The 26,329-nt window shown below is 51.4% G+C and overlaps 1 protein-coding gene across 1 annotated transcript; it reads left to right on the top strand.

Annotated features, from left to right (window-relative positions):
• Window positions 1–2,774: 2,774 nt before the first annotated feature.
• Window positions 2,775–25,232, top strand: WARS1 (tryptophanyl-tRNA synthetase 1; the record flags this gene model as incomplete). The annotated part of the gene is given in 10 exon segments (NM_174218.1): window positions 2,775–2,944; window positions 8,467–8,680; window positions 9,813–9,921; window positions 15,847–15,966; window positions 16,919–17,101; window positions 17,915–18,015; window positions 19,843–19,955; window positions 20,122–20,295; window positions 22,730–22,870; window positions 24,481–25,232. Coding segments are annotated over 10 exon segments (1,431 nt in total). The 3' UTR covers window positions 24,643–25,232.
• Between the last annotated feature and the right edge of the window lie 1,097 nt (window positions 25,233–26,329).

Genomic DNA, 26,329 nt, shown 5'->3' with positions numbered 1-26,329 from the left:
TTTAAGAGGCCTTCTGAAGCCCAGATTGGGGGAATCTACCTTAAACTGGAATAAGTGCTTGCAGAGATATTATAAGAGGATATAAACCAGAGGGGGAAATTGAACTAGTTGATTTATGAGATTTAGTCAGTAACCTGTACTCATAAATCGTCAGTCCGTTTGATAAGCTACTCTGTACCAGGTACTTGAAGCACGTGAAAGACTAAAACCCAGGGCTTGCGCTCTCTGTGGGTGGGTTTTCATAAATTACAAATGCAGCGTGAGTGCTCTAACAGCCTCACTAACGAGTCCCAGGGATCGCCAAGGACAGAGCAGCCAACTTGGCCCTGCAGGCTCAGGGGCCAGGAAACCAGGAGCCAAGGTTTGAATTAGTGAGACAGCGGGCAGAGGAGGGCGGGAAACACGCCAGGCAGGGGGAGCAGTAGAATTTGAGGGAGCACGACACGGTCGAGGGGCCTTTGGCATCAGATCCTGGCTCAGCTGCTCTGGCGTGGAGCCTCAGAGGGTGGTTCTCACTTGCCTGAGCCATCTGCCTCTGGGCGCTAATGCAGAGCAGATTCTGTGCCAGCCAGGTTTGCAGCTTGGGAGAATTGGGGATCCCGTGTAAGGCATCTGGACATGGTGTTTGGTCATTTGTGCCTTGAAGTCACTTTGATTGCTCTTTGATATGGGCCTGAGAGTTTCTCCTCTCCAGCGCTTGTCCACGTTCTTTCTCTTTCTTACAGGCCTCCCTTTCCGGGAATTGAGGCAATTCTCGGAAAGGAAAGGAAAGAAACTGGCTGCTGTCCCACCCTGGTTTCAATATTATGGTTTCATTGACTTTAAAGATTGGTTTAAATATTACATATTTTTAAACAGATACTTAACAAATGCAAAGAGTCGAACATGACTGAGCAACTGAACTGAACTGAACTGAACAAATGGATAAGTAAAAATAAATTATCCCCTCAAATTTGTGTGTTTTGTTCATAGAGCTCCTAGAAAGAAATTTGTAGTGAGTAAAGAAACAAATCAGGGACTTCCCTGGTGGTCCAGTGGCTAAGACTCTGAGCTCCCAGTGCAGGGGGCCCAGGTTCGATCCCTGGTCAGGGGGCTAGATCCCACATGCTACGACTAAGACCCAGAGCAGCCAAGTAAATAAATTAAAAAAAAAAAGAAACAAAATCATCCTTCATTAAACCTCTGCTCTGCGGCTGATGCTGTGCTAGGCTGTTTACTTACCCGCGTTATCCCACTTAATCCATGACACTTAATCCAGTGTCATTATTGTGCTCCCATTTCACAGTTGAGAGACTGAGGCTCATGACAGGTAAGTATATAGGGTAACGTTACAGAGTGTGGGCTCTAGGGTCAAACTGCCTGAGTTTGTGTCCCATCTCGACTGCCTACTTAACTGTGTGGTCTTGAGCAAATATTTTAGCCTCGGTTTACTGGTCTGCACACCAGAGACAACAAATCTGTCCCATAGGATTGCTGTAGGCATCAGTGAATTGATTATCAGTGTTACATAAGGTGCTTGCAAGGGCTTCCCTTGTGGCTCAGCTGCTGAAGAATCCGCCTGCAATGCAGGAGACCTGGGTTCAATCCCTGGGTTGGGAAGATCCCCTGGAGAAGGGAAAGGCTGCCCACTGCAGTGTTCTGGCCTGGAGAATTCCATGGACTGTATAGTCCATGGGGTCACAGAGAGCTGGACACGACTGAGTGACTTTCAACTTCACTTCTCACTAGAAGAACACCAGACGCAGGACTTCAGTTCTGGAAGTTAGCTGCTCTGGCATAGCCTTGTTGTCACTGGCATCCTCCTTGTTCAAGGTGTATCAGCAGGTTTCAGATGGGGCTGGGGCTCAGCCGATCTCTGGAGTCCTGACATGTAACACTTGCAGTGGGTTTGTTCCTTGCTTTACAGTCTGTAAAATGCCACCATGTCACTTTTTCCTCCTTTCTTCTCATAACAGCCCTTGAGGTAAGTGGGTTCTGCTTCATAGATGAGGAAGCTGACACTCAGAAAAGGGAAGTAACCGACCCAAGAGGGGCTGATCCTGGCCAGCCTCAGCCCCAAGGCGACCTCAGGTAGCCTGCCCTTGCCCCACCTTTTCCAGGATTAGCAATAAATAATGACTAATAGGAGGCCCAAGGACATCTTCTTCAAAGGTTTGCAGTTAACTAAGGCAGCCTGTGGAGTGAACAGGCTGTACGTGGTTCTTGCCTCACTTGCAAACCAGAAGGGATAAGGCCCTGCCTCCTCCCCAGGCTCCCCTTCTCCTGAGAACAGGACAGCTGGCCAGCAAAGGAAGCTGTTTGTTCAGTAGCATGTGGGTTATGACTGCAAAGGCCTAGGAATTCAGCCCCTAGAGCAATTAAGATAAAGAGGAATTGCAGTTTGCCAAGTGCTTCTAGCCATGGTGGACTCAGGCTTACTAAAGCACTTTGGTATCTGAGTCCTTCCTGCGTCCTGGACACTGGTTGAGGCACACGGACACGTCAGCACATGCTCACTTGCCCTTGGTGGGGAGGGGCCTTTCTTTGCCCTCCCTAAGCCTATAAATCAGCAGTTCTTTTCAACCCCACCATTAACATTTGTTCCTCCTCTTTTCTCCTGTTTCCTGGCTCCATATTTCTGTTTATATTTTTACTAATGTTATATTATCTATGCCCTTTATCACAACTCATCTCCAGCCTTTTTGGAAAGAAGAACCAGGTAACGGTAAAGGGAAAACAGCTGCCGTGGTTTGTTCATCTCTTTCTGTCCCTCTTCTCTGCCCACAGTCTTGTCTGGACCACTGAGCAAATCTGCCAGCACCCCAACCAGCTGTGAACATCTTCCCAGAAGATGGCAGACATGTCCAATGGCGAGCAGGGCTGTGGGTCCCCCCTGGAGCTGTTCCACAGCATCGCTGCTCAGGGGGAGCTCGTAAGGGACCTCAAAGCCAGAAACGCAGCCAAGGTAGGTCATTTTGCCAGTCCTCCACACGTGTCCCAGCCAGTCTGTAGGACAGTCACCTGTTTCTGTTCCCTCATCACCTGAAGTATTTTGGCTCTCGTGCTAAATGTATTTTCTCCTTACTCGGCATTGATGCCTGTGGTCTGAAGGGAAGCCGCTGGGAAGCACAGCCGCTGTCCACCCTTCCTCTCCACATGTCCTGCTTGCGGAAGCAACCACTTTCAATTCTGTTAGCCGATTCTTTTGATATGCAATGCCCACATCTCTTAGAATCACACATCATATTGCTCCTTATGGATGTTCAGGTTTGGGGCTTCCACTGTGAAAGACAAAGGAATTAGCCGTCTCGGAGCACTGCCCACCCGCCAGTCCCCGTGTAAACGACGGCTAACCCCCCTGAGAACAGCACACGTGCTGCTCCTCTCCTGCCCAACTTTTGTTTTTCCCAGGGTTGTTTTAATTGCTCCTTGCTCGGTTTGTCTTTGTTTTGGCCATGCCTTGCTCCCCGTGGGATCTCAGTTCCTCAGTCCCTGGTGGGGGACTGAACCCACACCATGGCAGTGAAAGCCCAGAATCCTAACCATCAGGCCATCTGGGACCTCCCCTGCTTAGCTTTCTGTGTACTGATGCTCATGGACCTCCAGGTGCTCCCCCACTTGGGTCAACCCCCTCTCGAGCCACAGCAGGCCGCTGATCAGGTCCATCCTCCCGAGCACTCTCTCCCAGGATGCCCTGCCCGCTTCTGTCCCGGTGGTGACCCGCCTCCCTCACAGCCCATCTCCGGACCCGCCCTCCCTGTCCATGCAAGCCTTCCACGCACTCTCTTTGGGCTCCCTGTTCCTGACCCCATGTCTCACTCCTCCTTAGTTTATTTTGGCAGAGCAAATCCTCCAGAGGTTTCTGCAAAAATTAGTGCTAAGGAAGTGTTTTTTGAGCTTTTGCCTGGTCTGCAAGCATCTTACTTCATATTTGGCTGAGAGCTAGGCTCAGTAGAGAATTCTCAGGAGAACGTGACTTCCCTCGGAACTCTGAAGCGCTGCTGCATCCTCCCAGCACCCAGGGCTGCGATGGAGAAGCCGGTGCCACTCCTTTGCCCCCTCTCCTGGGCTTTCAGGGCTTCTCCAGCTCTGAAACACCCTGTGTTGGGTGCCCAGGACTCCTTTCAAACTAGAAATACATGCCCTTTAATTCTCAGAAATTTATCATATTTGTTTGATTTATTCTGGGTTGGTTTTTTATTTTTCTGTTTGTGTATTTTCTTTTTAGTTGAAAGACTGTGTCCTCTGAATTTCTTAGTTTTTGATTTATTTTCCTTTTATTTTTATTTTTTCTTCTTTTAGGTATGTTTCCTCAACTTCTAACCCTGCTGTTGTTTTTCACTCATTCTGCCCCTTTCAATTTCTAAGCGCTCATTTGTTTTCCACATGTTATTTCCTCGAGGCTCTCTGTTCTTATTTCACAGGCGCCTAGCCTTCTGCCTCTGAGCTCGTGGTGACAGCTTCCCCGTGTTCTCTCCGCACGTTATGCACCAATCTCCTCCAGCTTAGCTTGTGTTCCTTCCGCCTCTTGTAGTGGACGCCACTGGCAGGTGTTCGGTGACAGCTGTGCACTCAGGCTTTGGAGGGCGCACTCGGAGCCAGGGGGAGCCTAGGGTGTGGCCTTCCCTTCCCTGGACAGCGCCCACAGCACTCCTCTGCCTCAGGAGGTCTCCAGTGCGGGGTCTTTAGAGCTGCTCTTTGAGGCCAGTAGAGTCCCCAGAGAGGACTCCTCGACTTCGCTCTCCAAAGGGTCCCGGTGTGGCCGCCCACGGTGTGAGCTGAGTGGGGCTGAGGAGCTGACCACGTGGTCCTTCGCTGAAGCCCCTGTTCGAAGTGTGCTGCCCCCAGCCTGTCTCCCTCACTGTGCACAGCACTTCCACATGGACACTTGGTTCTCCTTGTCAAGACACTAAACCTCTGGATGGGGCAGGGGACGTGTACCGGCTATGGGTGGGGGCTAGCCTGGAGATCTCAGTAGCTGCTTTTTAGACTTCCAGCTAGTGCTCCTGATCTTAGAGCCCATTCTTACCCTCACTCGTGTTAGTATCTAGGGCCACCGGTGCCCGAGCCTCTCAGGGATCCCAAGCGATACGAGTCCAGCTGCCGCCCCGACTCCCGCGTGGTCTCAGCCTGTGTTGCTCTCCTGTGCTCGCGCAGGCCGCTCACACCTCTACTCTCCAGCTGCTGAGGCTTGTCGCTGCCAGCCTCTTCCTGTTTCCTTTATCTTTGTGGGTTATGCCTTTTTTAAAGATCTCTCTGTAGTTTCTGCGTTGGGTTTCAGAAGCATAACTCAGTCTACATCTATAACCAGCCCTTGCTTTCACTCTGGGTCACCCAGCTTCCTCAGCTCCACAGCTTTCTCATCCATCACTTCCAACCCCTGTTGTCGTCTTTTCAAAATTCTCTTTCTAGGTTCTCACCAGATGGGGTCAACCGTCTCACACTCGTTTCAGTAGTTTACTTTGACTCTTGGGACCCTAAGTAATCCATTACTTTTTAAAAGAAATAGTGATGTCCAAAAAAGAGTTGATTATTCACAGAAAGAGGTTTACACAGCAGATAGGGCTCAATAGATAAGGCTGAATTATTTTGTTTTTTTAATCTATAAACCTACAATAAATAAAGAACTCATTACTCTATAAACCCATCTTAGGAACCTAACGGTGATATTTTTGTCATCTAACATTAAATTTGAATGACATTAATGAATGCTTTGAGTTAGTAGTTCTTAGTGACCCCAGAGAAGGCAATGGCACCCCACTCCAGTACTCTTGCCTGGAGAATCCCATGGACGGAGGAGCCTGGTAGGCTGCAGTCCATGGGATCACTAAGAGTTGGACACGACTGAGCGACTTCACTTTCACTTTTCACTTTCATGCATTGGAGAAGGAAATGGCAACCCACTCCAGTGTTCTTACCTGGAGAATCCCAGGGACGGGGGAGCCTGGCGGGCTGCCATCTGTGGGGTCGCACAGAGTCAGACACGCCTGAAGCGACTTAGCAGCAGCAGCAGTGACCCCAGTCACATTCTGCATTTTAGCAAACAAACAATACTTGATGCAGTTTAGAGTTAAGTCTTCAAGCATAGTCTTTGACTAATGCTAAGTCAGATGGCGTTCAACAAAAGACAGCAGAGGTTACATGATGAAACCATGTGAAGAGTCAAGTGAAGTAAACTTGTACCAGTGTATCATACTAGAAGCACCTGATGTTTTAGAAATTCCCTTTAGGCAAAATAGATGAGCCGCTTGGGCACGGCTGGTCCAGTGAGGGTGCCTTGGGCTCTTCCTCCGCATCTCTGTGCCATCGAGGTCACGGTCCTCAGTGTTCTTCCTGCTCCGTGTGCCGAGAGAAGAACGCCCATGGCTTTCAGAAGTAGCAGCTCAGTAGAGGTTCTCCTGGAGGACAGGTCAGAATCTGGGGGCTCTGACGGGAAGACAGTTTGAGCAGGATTCGAGAGATGACACTGGACCGTGGGGCTGAAGACAGGGAACAGAGCCTTTTTTGTTTTCCTTTCAGTTTAAATAAACTTTTAAAATTGGAGTACACCATTCGTTCAGAGAAGTACGGAGATCACAGACAGGCAGCTCACTGAGTTTTCACAAGATGACCAAACCTGTGTAACCAGCATTCCCATGGAGACACAGCCCAGAAACCATCTCAGGCCCCTCTGCTTCTCGCCTCTTCCCTCCTGAGAGAGGCCTCTCCCTCCCTCTCCTTCCATGGAGAATTCCTGTGCAGGAACTGTATATAATCACCCATAGTGTAGATAGTCTTCCGCGTCTGGCTTTTTTCAGAACATCAACTTTTAAAATCTGTTTCAACGTCCAGGTCCGTGTTAGATTGAGAACAGGAGAACAGACAAGGGAGCCTGCTTGTCTTTTCGGTCCTATTCCAGATGACAGGTGGTCCTTGAGTTGGGACTCTGGTTAGATGTTTGACTCTCAAAGAGCCACCTGGTTGGAAGCTGGGTTAACCAGATAGAGTGTGAACTGTCACGCCACTGGCGACTAAAGGGCGGTGGCAGCAGGGCACTCAGATCAGGGCACTTCTTCCTCAGATAATGGCTCACAGAGCAATAGATCATGCTCTCAGAGCCTGTGTTCTGCTGCAAGCGCTCAGCCTAGGCAGCGCTGAATGAGGGGAGGAGAACACGCCTGCCTGCCTAAGGTGGGCCAGCACCCAGCCTCTTGCATGAGCTATATCCATGGGGCCACTGTTTGCACACTCTGACTCATTTAAATGACAAATTCCAGATGGGTTCAGCTTGAAACACAAACCTGCATCTGAAATCACCCCACAGTAACAGCCCTCTGTGGCCCAGGCGTGCCTGATGGAAGGGCTCTCTGAATGCAGTCTGGGACTGCGAGCGTTGTTCCTCCACTGGGAAGCCCAGCTTATAGCACGTATGTCTAAAGTCTAAATGGAAGTGTTTGTATTTCCCTTGGCAAGCAAATTGGGCTGTGTGTATTCTTTGTTTGCGATCAAATCCAGCAAGGCCAATTATGGGAGTGGAGCTTTAGGGCATAGCGTGACTAATCTGCTTAATTAGGTTTGCTCTTTTAAATGCCAGGCTTCCAGGGATGGCTAGTGTGGGCTCCTGCAAGAGGAAATCTTTAATAGGTTTCCAGCGGACCCACAGATACACTTTATGTTTGTTTGTTTGTTTATCTTATTCTCATTTTAAAACACTAAGTATGCAAACACTTTGGACAGCTGGATAGGACTCCAAATGCTGTGGTATAACTGTTTCCCAGTGAGTCCCCCCTTGTTTTCTGAAAGTCTGTGTTTTTTCCTTGCCCTTATCTGTTAAGTTCCAATGTAGAACTCACTATAATTGATTAATGGAGCATGTCACATATGTTCACTGGCATCAGTGAAGTTTAATATTCAGCCATTAACTGTCATAAATTGTGCAAATTGTGTCACTACACATAGCCTGTAGTGTTTGTGGTAGGAACCCATGATACTTGACCCCCAGATAAAAATAAAATACATTCAGGCCCACGACTTGCTGTGTGTGCATGGGCAAGCTCCTTCACATCTCTGAGTCTCAGACTCTTCAACCAGAAAAGGCCAGTGATAACACTGCCATCCTTGTAGGATTATTCTAAGAGTAAGTGTGAGAGCGTTTAGCACACCGCCTGCCACCCAGTAGCAGTAACGTTCAGCAAATGCTGCTGCTGCTGCTAAATCGCTTCAGTCCTGTCCGACTCTGCTCGACCCCATAGACGGCAGCCCACCAGGCTCCCCCATCCCTGGGATTCTCCAGGCAAGAACACTGAAGTGGGTTGCCATGTCCTTCTCCAATGCATGAAAGTGAAAAGTGAAAGTGAAGCCGCTCAGTCGTGTCCGACTCTATCGACCCCATGGACTGCAGCCCCCCAGGCTCCTCCGTCCGTGGGATTCTCCAGGCGAGAGCACTGGAGTGGCTGCCGCTGGTGGTTGTAAATATTTTCCACCTTCACCCTTAACCCCTGTGTACAGGATGAAATTGATTCTGCAGTGAAGATGTTGTTGTCCTTAAAAACGAGCTACAAAGCTGCCACAGGGGAGGATTACAAGGTGGACTGTCCTCCAGGGGACCCGGCGCCCGAGAGTGGTGAGGGCCTGGATGCCACCGAAGCAGACGAGGACTTTGTGGATCCCTGGACAGTGCAGACAAGCAGCGCCAAAGGCATTGACTACGACAAGCTCATTGGTACGTTTATGGGGAAAACCTCAACTCTTAGAAGTGATGTTATTGATGTTTTCTAATTTGAATTAATCATAAATCCAGTCAAACTTCAATGTCAAGGGAAAAAAGATCCTTAAATCTTTTGGTGGTCCATTATATTCCCAGAGGTTTGTTTTTAATTAACGTAACAATATAAAATATGTTTTAAAATAATAATCTATAGTAGACAGCTTAATGGGCTTCCCTGGTGGCTCAGACGGTAAAGGATCCACCTGCCAATGCAGAAGACCTAGGTTCGATCCCTGGATGGGAAAGATCCTCCGGAGAAAGGAATGGCAACCCACTCCAGTACTCTTGCCTGGAGAATCCCATGGACAGAGGATCCTGGTGGGCCACAGTCCACGGGGTCGAAAAGAGCTGGACACGACTGAGCGACCGAGCCCAGCACAAACAGCTCGGTGTTAGCTTTTTCCTTTTCTTGAGCAGGTCAGAATTCGGGGAAGGTCCATTGCAGCGAGTATTTTCACAGTGGTTTAAATTGTCTTTCACTGAGTGGGTACAATTCAGGCATGGATTGTGTAAGAAGTAAGCCTTCTCACAGGTGGCATGTCCTCGCTCCCCAGCTCTGCCCTGGAGGGCTTCCTGCTCAGGAGCATCCTTTCCCTGAGGTCATTGGTGGCTGTCGAAGAAGAAACAGAGCTAAAGCTCTCTCATCTGAGTCTAAGCCGTTTTCCATGATTTATGCCCAGACCATCAGGGAGAGAAAACTCACTGGAAGACAAACATTAATTTGGTTATAGGCTCTAAAATGATGGTTGTGAGCATATATAAATTATACTGCAATAAGTAATAAGCAGCTGTGTGTAGGAGGCGAGGTGGGGGGCTGGGCGGGTTATCTGGAGTTCCTCACTAGGCTGCATTCTGGATCTGCCCCATCAGAATCCAGTCCCAGACCAGAGAGTCTTTAGCCCTGCATTTATTTTGTGTTCTGCTGGCGGTGACGTCTGCTCTGGACTGATGGAAGGGACTAGAGCCAGTAGCCCAAAGAGGCCTTGTTCTGCTGAGACGGCACGTGATCATGAGTCTTTCCCTCTGGTCTCTGCAGCGTCCCCAAGCCTCCCACCACCTAAGTTCAGCATCTCTTCTTTTCTTCCAGTTCGATTTGGAAGCAGTAAAATTGACAAGGAGCTGGTAAACCGAATAGAGAGAGCCACGGGCCAGAGACCACACCGCTTCCTGCGCAGGGGAATCTTCTTCTCACACAGGTCAGGCGCTTCTCGATGCAGGACCTCCCCCGTCCTCTTGTCTTAGAGAAGGAAGCGATCAGGCCGTGGTCCCTCCAGCCGCCGGCCCTCGGGGGACCTGGCTGCCAGTTGGCAGAAGGCCGGTCCCGCCTCCTGTCCTGCCAGTGACTGCCTGTGGGGTCACACCTGTCCCTTCCCCTCTGGCCCGAAGTTTATTCATCTGTAAACTGCCTGTCTCACAAGGTGGAGGTCAAGTACACACCAGAGGAGATTCATGCCAGATTATGTGCTAAAAGCCATAGCATGTCACAAAACAAAAGAGATGAATGTGTCCAGGCTCAGCATTTCCCGTGAGATAAGCAGGAGGCTTCCTGAAGTTACATACTTCTTCCTCCTATTGTACTGGCCTGCTCATAAATCGTGTCCAGAGAGAAACTAGTAGAGCGAACAGGACACAGAGTATCCCTACCTGAGACCATAAATTCAGAGAATGGGCAGGTTTGGAGCCAGCTTCTGCCTCTCCCACCCCACACACCGCCTCCCGCTGGATTCGAGAGATCTTGGAGCTTGTAGTCCGAGGCAGGGCTGGTCTGTTCTGCCCACACCAGGGTTACGGACAGCACACACAGGACAGAACTCGGCACTCCACTGAACATTTGATTTTATTTTTTTAATTTGAAGGATAATTGCTTTACAGTGTTTTGTTGGTTTCTGTGGCGCTAGTGCTAAGGAGCCTGCCTGCCGTTGCAGGAGATACAAGAGACACGAGTTCAGTTTCTGGGTTGAGAAGATCCCCTGGAGGAGGAAATGGCAACCCACTCCAGTATTCTTATATGAAGAATCCCATGGACGGAGCCAGGCAGGCTGCAGTCCGTGGGGTCACAAAGAGTTGGACTCGACTGAAGCGACTTAGCACACATACAACACTGTGACTCAGCCACGAGTGTGCGTGTGTCCCCGCCCTCCTGAACGTCCCTCCGTCCCACCCCTGGGTCATCCCAGAGCACCAGGTTGAGCTCCCTGGTTACACAGCACACCCAACACTAAATTCTACATGGGGAGAAGGGCCCCCACTCAGCCCTCTTTCCGGGCAGAGTACGCTCACAGTTTTTTCCTTAGTTGAGATTTAGTTCACATGACATAGAATTCACCTTTGCGAAGGACAGAGTTCAGTGGGGTTTTCGGTCTGTTCCAAGGTTGTGCATACATCGCCATGTCTGGTTCCTTACATTTTCATCACCCCAAACAGTAGCCCTCTACTCATTAGCAGTCACTGCCTATTCCTCCCAGCACCCCACCCCACCCTCACCCGAAGCCCTGGCCACCAGCAATCATCTTTCCATGTCTGTGCATTTGCCTGGGATGCAGCGTGTGCCAGTACTTCATTCCTTTTTACGCCTGAAAGCTGTTGAGTGGATGCAGCCCCATTTAACAGCTGACGGGCTTTGGGGGGTTTTCCCTTTGGGGTTAGCACGAGCGCTGCTCTGAATGTTTGTGTACAGGGTCTGGTTTCTCTTGGGTGTGTACTCGGGAGTGGAGTTGCTGGGTCCTGAGGTAACCTTAACAGTTGTTTGGAATTGCCATTGTTTTCCACAGCGAGTGCATCATTTTGCATTCCCACTAGCAAAGTGCAAACAAGGATTCCAGTTTCTCCACATCCTTGCTAGTTGTATTTTCCAGTTTGTGTTTTTCTGAAACCATGCTAGTAAGTGTGAGGTGGTATTTCATCATGGTTTCGATTTGTATTTCCATAATGACTAATGATCTGAGCATCTTTCATGTGCTTACTGGCTGTTTTATGTATTCTTTAGAGACATGTCTCTTCTGATCCTTTGCCAACTTTTTAATTGGGTTATTTACCTTTTTATTGTATTATAATAGTTCTTTATATACTTTGGATACTAGTTTCTTATCAAATACTTGATTTGCAAATATCAGCTCTTTATTCACAGTGTCCTTAGAAGCATTTAGAAGCTTTAATTTTGATGAACTCCAGTTTGGTTTGGTTTGGTTTCGGTTGCTTGGTGTCATATCTAAGAAACCGTTGCCTAATTCGAGGTCGTGAACATATCCAGGTGTGTTTTCTTCTAAGAGTGGTATTTTTTTAGCTCTTACACTTGGGTCTCTGATCCACGTTGAGTTAATTTTTGTGTGTGTGTGAAGGGGGATCCAGCTTCCTTCTTTCTCATGTGAATATCCAGTTGTCCCAGCCCCACTTTTTGGAAATTGTTGTTGAATTTTCTTGACACCCTTGTTGAAAATCAATTGAAAATATATTTAAGGATTTATTAAATATACTACATAGTCCTGATGTCTGTAGCTTTGTAGTGAATCTTGACACTGGAAAATGTGAGTGCTCCAACTTTGTTCTCAAGATTATTTTGGCCGTTAGAATTTAGAATGTTTGGATTTTAGAATCAGCTTGCTAGTTTCTGTACAAAGACAGCAGTCAGGGTGTCGATAGAGATTGCACTGCGTGTGTCGGTCAGTTTGGAGAAGTCTGCACCCTAAGATGGCGTCTGAGGTGGAATACTAAAGCTTCCGGCCCGTGCACAGAGAACATCTTTCCTCTCATCGCTTTGGTTTCTTCATGCAGTGTTTTGCAGTTTTCAGTGTACAAGCCTTGCACTTCTTTTGTTAGGTTTAGGTTTTGTTCTTTCTGGTGCTCTTGAAAAGAGTATTTTCTGAATTTCCCTTCTGAACATTTCACTGCTGTTTCTGAAGGGGAAGCGTACCCCTGCGTGTCTGCTCTAGCTCAGCCTCACTGCAGCTCTGCTTCACTGCTGACACCAGAGAGGTAGGGTTTTCACACATCAGGGGGTTGGTTTTTCACCCATCGGGGGTTCTGCAGCATAAGTTGGGTCTCTTACAGTTTAAACCAATTCTGACACTGTCCACCTGGAGATAGTGTCCAGTCCTGTCCCACATGACTACCCCCAACCCCCTACTTCAGACACAGATCAGAGTCTAGGTTCTTACCTGTGCTTGAAATCCCACAACTGATCTGGAATTAATTTGCTCAAGCAAGGGAAACATTTTACTCACTAGATAGCCAGTTTATTGTAAAGGATGTAAGTCTGGAGCAGCCAGATTGGAGGAGGCATGTGGGGACGCTCAGAGCTCCCCGCCTCCCCGGGCACCACGCCCCTGTCTCCATGTGCTCACCAACCCAGAAATTCTCTGACACTGTCCTTTGGGTTTTTATAGAGCCTTCATTACACAGATTATTTATATCACTGGCCATTGATGGTTAAACTCAATGTCCAGCCCCTCTTCCCTCCCCAGAAAGAGGGACGGGGGTTGGGAGCTGAAAGTTCCAACCCTGTAATCAGAGCTGGTTCCCCAGCAACCAGTCCCCTTCCTTAGGGTATCCAGGGACTTTCCCAAAGTCACTTAAATAACGTAAACTTTGATGTAGTTGAAAGGGGAACTTTTTATGTGAATAACACTCTATCATTCTTATCGCTTAGGAAATTCCCACAATGGTTTAAGGAACTCTATGCCTGATAGAAAATAAAAACAAAGACGAAATATATGATATTTCTTATTATCAACCACAATATTGCTCTACTGTACAGAAATACAACTGATTTTTGTTTGATCCTACATCCTGCAACTTTGCTGAGTTCATTTATTCTTATGAAAAAAAAAATTCAAAAATATAAATTTGAAGATTTAATTGTATAAGGGACATTGGTCTGTAGTTTTCTTTTGATGTCTTTGCTTTGGGTATCAAAATAATACTGGCTTTATAGATGCGTTGAGAAGTATACTCTCTTTCAGAAATTTTTTGGAAGTTTGTGAAGGATTGTTGTTAGTTCTCTTGAAAATTTGATAGAATCCTCTAGTGAAGCCATCTGACCTTAGGCTTTTCTCTCTGAGACTTTTTTTATTACTAGTTCAATTTCTTTGCTTGTTCTAGATCTGTTCAGATTTTCTGTTTCTTTTTGAGTCAGTTTTGGTGGTTTGTTTCTTTGGGAATTTTGTCTGGTTCATCAAGGTCATCTCGCACACTGGCCTGCAGTTCATATTACTCACTTATAATCCTTTTTATTCTTGTAAGTTGTTAGTTGTTCAGTCACTAAATCCACTCTTTGCGACCCCATGGACTGCAGCGCACCAGGCTCCCCTGTCTTTCACCATGTCCCTGAATTTGCTCAGACTCATGTCCATTCAGTGATTCCATCCAACCATCTCATCCTCTGTTGCCCCCTTCTTCTCCTGCCCTCAGTCTTTCCCAGCATCAGGGTCTTTTCCAATGAGTTGGCACTTCGCATCAGGTGGCCAAAGTATTGGAGCTTCAGCATCAGTCCTTCCAATGAATCTTTAGGGTTGATTTCTTTTTTAAGATTGACTGGTTTGATCTCCTAACTGTCCAAAGGACTCTCAAGAGTCTTCTCCAGCGTCACAGTTTGAAAGTATCAATTTTTCCGCACTCAGCCTTCTTTTTGGTCCAACTCTCACATCTGTACATGACTACTGGAAAAACCATAGCTTTGACTAGACAGACCTTTGTCAGCAAAGTGATGTCTCTGCTTTTTAATACACTATCTAGGTTTGTCATATTTTTTCTTCCAAGGAGAATCTTTTAATTTCATGGCTGCAGTCACTGTCCTCAGTTATTTTGGAGCCCAAGAAAATAAAATCTGTCACTAATTCCATTTTTTTCTCCATCTATTTGCCATGAAGTGATGGGAGCAGATGCCATGATCTTCGTTTTTTGAATGTTGAGTTTTAAGCCAGCTTTTTCACTCTCCTCCTTAAGGACTTGATGAGATCCTCTGTGCATTGTCGGGCAGCAGCACCAGGCAGGTGACTAGATCCCTTGGAGCTGAGGGGTCCCTGCTGGGATCTGCCTTCACAAAACTGCACTCAGTGAGGGGGCCTAGTCAGTGCCCTGCCCTCAGGATAGCACCTCGAGTGCTCAGAGACTTCCTGCAAAACCATCCACAGCAGCTTACTTGACAGCCGCACTCTTTTTTCCTTCCATAAGCTGATAAATGTTTGATTTGTTATTTGTAAGAACCGAAAAAGGACTCTTTTTCTTCCAAACTCAGCCATTTTCATCTTTCCTTATTTCAGAAGCAGTGTGTCACCATCAAATCAAAGCTAAATACAAAATCCAGAATAGCCCTAATCCTGTCAGCCCACAGATAAGCACTACTCACCCCTGGTCAAGAATAGAAGTCACTTTCAGAATACTCTTGTCTGGGTTCTCCTACCCAGGCCTCTGGGAAAGGGAGCCAGTCCTCTTATTTGGCACACTTTAACGATACAGACTCCCAGATGCCACCCCAGACCCTCTGGATCAGAGGCTGGGAAGGTAGGCGTGGGCAGGTGTGATGTGGAGACGGCTGGTCAGGTGACTCTGATGCACCGCCCCGCAGGAGGCCCCTTGGTGTGCGCTGGGTACGGGCCCCAGTCCTTGTGGTGGTGCACGATAACTCCCCAGATGGAGAGCCCTGGTCCCAGTGTGGCTGAGGAGCCCAAAGCAGATCTCCAGCTGGGGACATCCCCCGCCACGCCCTGCTGAGTCCTGACTGCGGGGAGCCCTGCAATGGCCCCCTCCTGAGCCAGCGGAGTTGGGGCTGCGTGGTTCTCAAGAAGGACTGGTTGGTGTCGGCCTGGGTCACTCCCAGGAAAGCATGTGAAGCAGACAGTACATCAACATCGAAATTTGGAAGAATTCCGAAAGAGGTCCAGGGGCTGCCCAACCATACCCACCCTTTAAACACGTTGTTCCCAACCTGCACGGCTTACACTTTTCAGCAGGCACAGGAGGAGCCATTCAGAAGCAGTTTCCTGTCGTCCTTACAGCAGGAACAGCAAGGATAACACGCTCTCGTGGCTGGATTGTCTGTCTCGTTTTCATTCCCAGTTGAGCATTCACACCCTGACTCTTCTCTCAGAACACCTCACTGTTTTCTTGTCCCCTCTGTCCTTTAGAGACATGCATCAGATTCTGGATGCCTATGAAAACAAGAAGCCGTTCTATCTCTACACGGGCAGGGGCCCCTCTTCTGAAGCCATGCATGTGGGTCACCTCATCCCATTCATCTTCACCAAGTAAGTATTGCACCGCGGGACTGTGCTCACCGTGTCGGTGAGTTTTGAAACATGGAGAGAACAAACCAGCAATATATCTGCCAATTATAGGCAATAAATGTATTACTAGCATTATTATTTCCCCCCCCTCAAAAAAAAAGGAAAAGAAATGTTAATCACAAACTTTGTGCAGAGCTGAGGAGACAGTGCCAGATCACGTCTGCCTGATAGCCAAGGTCTCGGGGAGCTGGTGCCCTTGTGGCTTCTCCCCACCCCGTCCCTAGGGTCACTTTAGCAGGACTGGGTGGTGGGGAGAGCACTGCTGTGGAATCAGCGGACCTGTGTCCTCCTGTCCCTGTCCGGGTGACCATAGAAGCGTTACCTCTCTGGGCCTTAGTCTCCACTTCTCCCAGAGGAAGTACCAGTGCCCCGCCCTGCCGTCCCTGTAAGACTTCAGAGTAGAGTGCAGAGCGGCCAGCTCGGAGCCAACATGCATCGCCCTCCAGGCTAAGCAGTTGTTTTCTGATCTCGCCGACGGCATCCCCACTTCGAATTCCCTGGATTCACCGGGGCTGGACCCCAGCAGTAGCCTGCAATGCAGGAGACCTGGGTTCAATCCCTGGGTTGGGAAGATCCCCTGGAGGAGGGCATGGCAACCACTCCAGTATTCTTGCCTGGAGAATCCCGTTGACAGAGGAGCCTGGCGGGCTGCAGTCCATGGGGTTGCACAGAGTCGGACACGGCTGAGGGTTAAGCACACATTGCACAGCCCTTGCTAACAGGAACTCACACAGAGTCGAGCTCAGGGTGTTCCTGTTTATAGGAGCTGAGTTCACAGTATGGTCAGAGGGTGAGACTTCCTGGGCAGGGGAGTTTTGAAATACACTGTTAGTAGGACCTGTGGTTTCAGAGGCACAGCAGTATTTCTCTGCAGAAAAATAAGGCGTGGGCCTCCCTCCCCCGTGTCTCCCAGGTGGCTGCAGGATGTGTTCAACGTCCCCTTGGTCATCCAGATGACTGATGACGAGAAGTACCTGTGGAAGGACCTGACCCTGGATCAGGCCTATGGCTACGCCGTGGAGAACGCCAAGGATATCATCGCCTGCGGCTTTGACATCAACAAAACGTTCATCTTCTCTGACCTTGACTACATGGGGTAAGGGGCAAACGCCTGGCCACCTTTTAAATGAGTGAACGCAGGCTGTAGACAGGCCATCGCAGCCAGGGCTGCTTCAGAAACAGCTGAAGGATCTTGAGGTCTGCAGAGTGTTTTCTTCCTTTATTCAATGTTATGGTCTGGTTTCCAGGTTTATTGACAGCTAAGACTTCCATCCTTAGCTTGTGGAGGGGGTAGCGATGACCAGATGCAGGCCAGAGCAGCTCACAGAGACAAACCCTCCTTCCAGGGCCCATCAGTTTCTACCCAGATACTCTGTGCGGCTGCAAGTTGCCAATACCCTTGAATGATGAGAAGGTTAATCTGCCTTTAACTCACCACTGGCTCTCTCTAGCCATGGTTTCCCCACTTCCGCAGACTCAACCAGCCGAGCCAGTGCAGCACTGCAGTACTGAAAAGTACCACGTGTAAATGGACCCATGTTGCTCCAGGGCCAGCAGTAATCTCCCACAACAAAGCACACAGTCCGTCCCAACAGATAGACTGCCCTGGAGCCCCCAAACTTGAAGCCCCGCACGCTCAGCCAGTGATCCCGGCAGAGCTGACACCCTTCACATGAGCCCCTGAGTCTGCATCGGCTGTGCTCCTGCCTCCTGTGCTGCTCAGCTTCGAGCTGACGTCCTTCCACAGGCAGGGGTGTGTCCGCCTCGCCTGCCCCCGGCCTCTCTGCCCACAGCGGGCAGCAGAGCGCCTTCCTCCCAGCTGACCCGGCCCCATGTGACCGTGCTGTCTGCTGCTTTGCCCTCGGCCACCACCCTCCAGTTCTGGGTTTGACTCTGACCTTCTTCACAGGATGAGCCCTGGCTTCTACAAGAACGTGGTGAAGATCCAGAAGCACGTCACCTTCAACCAAGTGAAAGGCATTTTCGGCTTCACTGACAGCGACTGCATTGGTAAGCCCACACTGCCCACAGCGCCCGCTGGCCCCTCAGAGAGGAGCCGAGCACAAAGGAGGGGGGCGCGTGCCGGGTGCCTGTGCGAGGCTGCACTGTCTCTGGGGTGGTTTGCAGTTTGTCTCTTTAAAAAGGTGGGTTTTCCCTGAACGTAAAGTGATGCATTTGGCCCCTTTCTGGGCCACGTGGAGTATCCCCTCAGGTCACACCCTGTCCCTCTCCTGCCGCGTCCGTTTTGAGGTTAGAAGGAAAAGGAGGCTGTGGATGACTTCGACCCTCCACCTGTTCCTGGGAGCCCGTCGGTGTGGAGGCCTTGGCGGGACCCAGGTTGCAGGAGGGCTGCTCTGTGGCTAGAACCAGCCATCTTTGTCTCCCTGGGCCTCACTCCCCACCTCCGGGAGGAGCCACCCTGCCCACCTGCCTGCCTTGCTTTTCTGCCAGGCTCAGTGCCCAGCAGACAGGCCTCTCTGCACACACTGACCTCCCTTTCCCGCGTTTCTGCACCCCTTTCAGATGCAGTGACCATCTCTTCTTTCAGACCCTCAGCTCCTTGAGCTAAGAGTCAGTCCTAAGACTACTGGCTGGTCTCCTGACCCCTCCCTTTATTTTAGGCGCCCAGCCCCTGGCCCACTAGCTGCCAGCATGGAGCTCCCAGGATGTATCTGTGGGCGCCTGTACCAGGCATGCCCCACTGTGGGGGAGCACGTTCTGGGGGGCCTGTTGGAAGAGAAACACCACAGAGGTCCTGCTGGGAGGCTTTTCACAGGAGCAGAACCCTTTGATGCCTCAGTCAGATTCATTCCTGACACTTGAGGCATAAACCTTTTGCTTTGGAAATGGTTCTCGGGGGTTTGTTTGTACTTTTTTCTACTTTGAAACAGTGTTTTAATCCTGGAATCCAGGCAGCGAATGGGGAGACTTCTCTGAAGCTGCCCCGAGCCAATGTGGAGATGGGGCTGTGGCGAGTAGCCGCACATTCTGTGCTGCTGAGACCCAGTTGTGAGTCTAGGCTCGGCCTCTCAGAGCTGCACCCTAGCTCTGGGAACCCAGTGGTGATCCGGGCTGGTGTCCAGTACATAAAATGGGGACGCGGTGACACTTTTCTGTAGAGTCGTGGGGTGTAGACAGGAGGCCCCGAGCCCAGGATGCTCAGTGCTGTAAAGGAGACACGGGTGCCCACGGAGCTGCTGCGTGGACCCCCAGAGACAGGCAGGAGCCCAGAAATGAGCGGTGTCTTTCCGCAGAGGGGAGAAAACAGCTGCCAGGAACAAGCGTCACAGAGACAGGACTCCAGGCCGGACCCACCCCAGGCCGTCCCGGAAACGTCCTGGCCTGGCCTGCCTCCACGCGTCGAGGGTCACACCAGGATCCGTGCCCTTTGACCCCAGAATTCTGCTTCCTCAGGTCTGAGCAAATACAATAGCAGTGTTAACAGCAGCAGCATCCAAAATATTAAGAACAGTTTTACATCCCAAAATGTCATAATTAGTTATACTAATTGACACTGAGGAACAACCTGGACACCCAGTGGCTAGAGAGTGGCTGAGGCACAGGAGAGAGCGTGGGTAAGCGTCACGAAGTGGAAGCTGTGAAGAGCAGAGCAGAGGAGAAGCTCACTGAAATGGGGGGGAAATGGATGAGAAAGGCACGAACTGGCACTGCAGATTTTTCTTCCTTCCTCCCAGCAATCCTTCTCTGTAGGTTTCAGATTTTCTTTAACGAGTGTTACTTTTCCAGGGGGGAGAAAAGCCCGTTTTTGTTCATCCCTTCTACAGTTCCAGGCAGAAACCAGTCTCAGGTATAAAAATGTTTTGTCCTCCCTCCCAGGGAAGATCAGTTTTCCTGCCATCCAGGCCGCTCCCTCCTTCAGCAACTCATTCCCTCAGATCTTCCGAGACCGGACGGACGTCCAGTGCCTCATCCCGTGCGCCATCGACCAGGTTAGGAGGCAGAGCCAGGGTTCCGTCAGCCTGGATGTTAGCAGGGGTCTTCACCCGCTTCAGGGGTGGGAAGGAGGGTCTGACGGTGGTGCAGGGCAGAGTTACTCGGGAGGTGCCCGCCAGCTGAGGGCAGCCCTCGTCTCCCCCTGCCCCTGCCTCCCCACAGGACCCGTACTTCAGGATGACCAGGGACGTGGCCCCCAGGATCGGCTACCCCAAGCCAGCCCTCTTGCACTCGACCTTCTTCCCTGCCCTGCAGGGGGCCCAGACCAAGATGAGTGCCAGTGACCCCAACTCTTCCATCTTCCTCACGGACACGGCCAAGCAGATCAAGACCAAGGTGAGCGCGGCCCAGGCCTCGGGGGACTCACGCACTACCGCTCTGTCCTTTGGCCACCACGGGCACCCTGAGTTCCAGGGTCCAGGCAGCCTGCCCCGTTCCCAGATACGAAGTGAATGTGCTTGTGTCTTTTCATGTAGGCAAAACTTGGGAGGTTTTTTTTGTTTTTTCTTTTTTTTCTTCTCTGATTTCCTCACCAACATTGTTCTGAAAACAAAATCATGGCAATTTTCTTTGGTTACAGCTAAACAATAGAGAAAATTTAGTGTACTTCTGAGCACCAGTTGTATTCCAGGAGCTGGACCACGCACTCTCTGTATGTTTTGGTTTTTATTCTCACTGATGTGTCCCTTTAAGATGAGAAGGGTGAGGCCCAGCGAGGATGACCAGCTTGACCCAGTTTTCCCCAGAAACCGAAGGTGCCCTCCTAGCCCACGCACCGTGTTCCCGCGCCAGGGTGTAGGGGCTGGTTCTCTCCGGAGCGTTCCCGCTGAGACTCAGTATTGACAAGTGTCCTTCCACAGGCCAGTCAGGTCCTGGCCAGGAGTGCTGCTCCCAACCCACGTGCAGCAGGAGCTCAGTAAATATTTTTCAAGTCACCAGAGAAACGAGAAATGGGAATTCGTTTGAGCTTCCTTACTTTTCAGGCCCGCACTTCGTTGCTCGGTTCTGAGCTGCCAGTGTGCATACAGACCCCTCACTGTTGCACAAAGCTGTGGACATTTTAGTTGGAACTGTGTGTGTGTTTGTGGTCTGGAAGATTACAACAGGAGTGACCGAAACTACATTTGGGGCGTGTAATGCCACCATGAGTCAGTCCAGGCCCCTGCCCCTCCTGGAAAGTCCCGCTTTCTGGTTGACAATGGGGAGCCCTTAGTATCAGAACAGTCCTCCGGGAAGTGGCAGCCGCCAGCTTTCCCAGCCTCAGGTGGAGGCTGGTGTGAACAGGGCTTTTTCTTTCTCTTTCACTTCTGGCTAAAAATTCCAGCACCTGGAATGCAGAAGAAGGGGAGGGACACTCCTGTTCCCTCCTGCAGAGAAGTCATTTCCTTTCATTTTTTTGAGAAGTTGTTATAAAAGAAGGGGCCAGCAGAGACCCAAGCGTCAGGAACCACCCTGGCTGCCAAGATTGCTAGCACCTTGGGGGACAGGACAGGGTCAGGCCAGGCCCTTGTCCCCAATCCCTAAGTCCCACTTCAACTCCAGAAGCAGAGTCTTCAGCCCAGAGAGGGGGCATCTGCTCCAGCCCCGTCCCAAGAATTAAGAGTAGAGTGCTAGGAACACGGCGGCCTGACTGTGGTCGCCTGCCACACGCTCACCTGCGTGAGCTCACGGAGTCCTCAGACCCTCCTGGACGCTGCGTCCACTGCCTGCGCAAGGGGATAGGCCTAGAGTGTCTGGCAGCTTCTCTGCGTTCACACAGCCGGGTCGCAGAGGGCCAGCCGTAACCCAGGTTGGCCCGTGGCCTGGCGTCGGGCTCCTGCCACTCACCTGCTGTTGGTAAGGGACCACGGTCATCAGGTATCACTGTCCAGCGGGAGCCGCTCTACAGAACTGCAGACTAGAGGCAAAGCTCACATGAGATCGTGTGTACAAGTGGTTACTGCCTGTAGAGTGTGGCCCAGATTTGAGATTTCAGTCCCAACATGGATCACTGAACAGCTGCCTAGTAGCGGGGGCCTTGTCAGAGCTTCCAGTGTTTCTCGGAGCCGTTTAGCATCCCCACCAGAAAGGCCTTGCCCGCCAGCCTCTGCCCCCACATTCTTCTGGGCGATCCAGTCAGGAATCTGCCCGGAGTCCTTCTGGGAGGCTTACCAGACATCTCCTTGAGACCACTGACTCTGCGCACTCTTCTCCCCACGGGAAAATACGTTTGTACATGGAAGGTTTCTCAGACACTCGCTAAAAGAACATTGGAGGAACTCTCCACTTCTGGGCTTTTCTTCTCTCTGCTCTTGACCCTGACTTCTCTAAGGTTATTTTCAGTCCTACAAGCCATTTTGTTAGTTTCTGAACCTGTCTGTTGTCAGCTTCTGGAAGTGCCTGTTCAGGTGGGCGCTGCCCGTGGCCCTGTCCACCCCCCACTCCACCCAGGCCCCGCACGGGCTCTGCCTCCCTGTGGCTGTCTCTGTGCCTCCTGTCCTTGTCCCCAGGGAGGGGCGGGTGGCTGTGTCTGTCATCTAGGTGAGCCTGCGGACAGGTGAGGACATTTGCCCAAGCTTCTGCAGGGGCAGTGCTGTGGTTTTTCTGATTCTGTTCTGTCTCTGTGGGTCGGGGGAGGGGTCAGAGCTCACCCACCCTCTGGAGCCCCCTTCTCTGCAGTGAGCCCCGCAGTGGCCAGTCCCCAGGCTCCACAGGAAAGGGCGGTTTGCGGGCTCCCCTCACCACACAGGGGGCCGCCTGGCGAGCATCCGTGTGCCCTCTCCTGGTGCAGGTCAACAAGCACGCCTTCTCCGGAGGCAGGGACACCGTTGAGGAGCACCGGCAGTTTGGGGGCAACTGTGACGTGGACGTGTCCTTCATGTACCTGACCTTCTTCCTGGAGGATGATGACAAGCTGGAGCAGATCAGGAGGGTAAGGCGGGGCTGTGCCTGTGAGGGCCCTGGAATGCCCTGCAGCCAACGTTCCCAGGGCCTGGGTCTACAGGGCCGGCGCTCAGCTGAGACGAGATCAGAGCTGAGTAGGTTGGTCATCTTCATGACCACGTGCCTGGAAACCTCGTGAACGGATGGTTCCCAAAAGAGAAAATACAAACTAGTAGTAGCCACACTGTAAGATTAGATCCTCCTGGTCATCAGGGAAGCAGAAGGTAAAATGAGACCCGTCAGTGCTGACACCGTCCCCGAGCCTCCCCAGCGGGTTTGTGTCGTATTACAGTGATTGTAATTCCGGGGCGCAGTGAGCCCGAGAGCCCGGGGAGCATTCGTAGCCTCTGCCTCAGGATTTCCAGTCCTTGGCATCTTTTCCAAGAAACTAATCCTGAGTAAGAAAGAGCTCTGTATGCAAATATGTTGAAATGGTGTTAGCAAAAAGTTCAGAACAGACTGTATAGCAGAGGAAGCCTTAACTAAGAATCGTCAGGAGGGATTCTCAGGCAGGCGGGAGGCTTTGATCACGCAGGAGGATTGGCCAGTGCTAGTGGCAGAAGGACCCCAAATTGGCCGCGCGGCGAGACCCACCGAGTCTAAATACACCGCAGAGAACAAATCTGACAGAAAGCAGGCCGGGACGCTCGCGCGGGCTCAGCCTCTGGGCCCGGAATCTGCAGGGGAGTTTACAGAAAGCAGGCCGGGACGCTCGCGCGGGCTCAGCCTCTGGGCCCGGAATCTGCAGGGGAGTTTACAGAAAGCAGGCCGGGACGCTCGCGCGGGCTCAGCCTCTGGGCCCGGAATCTGCAGGGGAGTTTACAGAAAGCAGGCCGGGACGCTCGCGCGGGCTCAGCCTCTGGGCCCGGAATCTGCAGGGGAGTTTACAGAAAGCAGGCCGGGACGCTCGCGCGGGCTCAGCCTCTGGGCCCGGAATCTGCAGGGGAGTTTACAGAAAGCAGGCCGGGACGCTCGCGCGGGCTCAGCCTCTGGGCCCGGAATCTGCAGGGGAGTTTACAGAAAGCAGGCCGGGACGCTCGCGCGGGCTCAGCCTCTGGGCCCGGAATCTGCAGGGGAGTTTACAGAAAGCAGGCCGGGACGCTCGCGCGGGCTCAGCCTCTGGGCCCGGAATCTGCAGGGGAGTTTACAGAAAGCAGGCCGGGACGCTCGCGCGGGTTCAGCCTCTGGGCCCGGAATTTGCAGGGGATTTTTTTCCTTTTCTTTGCTGCTTTTTGTCAGCTTTAGGTACTTTGTTAAGTTTGTTCAACAAGTACATTTTACTATCACAATCAGAAGATGAAAACAAATTCAGCGAAGATTTTAGAGACGCCAGTAAGGTTGAAAGGCTCAGCCATGGCTTCGGGTCTTGGACTCCGCTGACCTGGCGCGCAGGTGGGGTGCCCGGCCCTGCTCTTCGTCCTCATGTGTCAGCTGAGTCACAGCTGCCCGCAGAGCCCAGAGGCTTTTTCAGAAAAGGGTGGTTTAAGGCCCTTATGTTTCCGTGTGGCCAGTGTGCCAGGCTCTGCGTGGGTGCTGTCGAGGGAGGGAGGTGGCCGGGCACGCACAGCCGCCTCATGTGGCCTGTCTCCTCCCGCTCAGGACTACACGAGCGGGGCCATGCTCACCGGCGAGCTCAAGAAGGAGCTCATCGAAGTCCTGCAGCCCTTGATTGCTGAGCACCAGGCCCGGCGCAAGGAGGTCACCGACGAGATCGTGAAAGAATTCATGACCCCCCGGAAGCTGTCCTACGACTTTCAGTAACGCTCACTTCCTCTATGCTTACTCAGAGATGTAATTTACCCATAATCCCAACTCAGTCAAATCAGCACCCCCCTGCTGCTGCCCTAGGCTCTATCAAATGGTAATTATTGGCCCAGGTCTGTAAGTTCTGTGTTTCTCTCAGCGCTGTTTCTTCCCTTGAATGTCATTCCGGCCCCTGTGGGTAACTGGGTGCCGGGTAGTATCGTGTGGTCACACAGACAAGTCCAGCTGGAGTTCCTCCCACAAAGCAGCCCCTGGGGCTGGATGTCCACCAACCAGCCTGTTGTGGTCCACAGGACAACTCCCTGTTTGAAAGCATCCTGCGTCCAAACACATTCTTCCACCTGCTGTATAAAAGGATATATAGTCCATCTATATGTACCTGGAATCAACATGGTGTTGCCATAAAACTTTTTTTTAAGTGCTTTGAAACAGTAATGTAAGAAAGCTTAATGGGCACAAGAGGCATTTCAGCCCATGCCCCCCTCCCATCTTATTGAAGACGAAATGATGGCCAAAGGCTTTGCTAAACTTTAAATTCCAAGATCTCACAGCTTAAAAGCTGCCTTTAACGTTTCTGAGTATTGGCCTGAGTTGGCCAATTTTTACTAAATTGAGTCTTTATGGGTGAAACTTTCCAGTTTACTTACTAAACTCCAGGCCATGCATGTACTGTACTCCAGAAGTGACGCGCCTTTCCCTGAGCGAACTAATGCTCTATCCACCGAGTAATCCTAGACACTCCATCTGGGGAACCAATGGCTGTTCCACTCTGACCGAGCCGGACACTGAGGCCAGTCTGTTGCCTTTGCACATCCTTTTGTTTTGACACCTGACTGGTGTGGAGGTCTGTCTGCACACAGCAGGCCCTGCCTGTGTCCCCAGACGGGCGGACGTAGCTAGATGCCGCCAGCAGCCCTCGAGGCCGCGGCCACGTGTCCGTGGGAGGCCTGCTTGGTGGAGCGCCCTGTGCAGCTGTGGAAAAGCGCAGACCTGTCCCAGGGAAAGCCCTTGGTCCAAGTATCTGTCCCTTCTGGAGGCACAGGGTCCATTCCTGGGCACCCTACTCTGGTCTCTCTCATGACAATAAACTTCCTATGGTCCCACCTGTGTCACTGTGCTGTCTGGGGTTTGAGGAGCGAGCAGGGGCCTCACTCTGGCCCAGGGCCATGCCGTGGATGCCCTTGAGCCTGCAGAGGTCCCCCTGGCACGCGTGCGGGATGGGATCACAGCCCTGCGTGGCGCTGGCTCCCACACTCACTGGATGTTCCTGACAGCCTTGGAGAACGCAGACAGATGTCCGCATTTTGTGGTCGAGGGAAGTGGCCATGGGGGTGGTCTGAAAGGTGCTGTGTAGACAGTGGCCCCAGGCCATTTGCAGGGGTCTCAGAGCAAGGGCCCGGCCAGATGAGCCCAGGGCTCGCGCTGCCTGCCCGCCTCATACTGCAGGCGGGAAGACTGAGGTCCACCAGAGAGCACAGCGGCTTGTCCAAGGCCGCCCCGTGAGGTCGTGTCAGACGGGCCTACCCTGTCTTGTGCTGTGCCCGCACGAGGTTCCCACCTGGGCAGCGCCAGGATCGGGAGCACGTCCCGTCTCCTCACCCAGCCTCTACTCCCTCCGGACTGGAGGTGAGCCCCCAGCAGAGGGTGGGGCGGTGTGGCTGGGCAGCTAAGGTGATCTCTCTGC

Source organism: Bos taurus, chromosome 21 (genome assembly GCF_002263795.3).
Source record: "Bos taurus isolate L1 Dominette 01449 registration number 42190680 breed Hereford chromosome 21, ARS-UCD2.0, whole genome shotgun sequence".
Lineage (NCBI taxonomy): Eukaryota > Metazoa > Chordata > Mammalia > Artiodactyla > Bovidae > Bos > Bos taurus.
The sequence above is the reverse complement of the archived record's forward strand: the minus strand, read 5'-3'. Positions and strand labels throughout refer to the sequence as shown.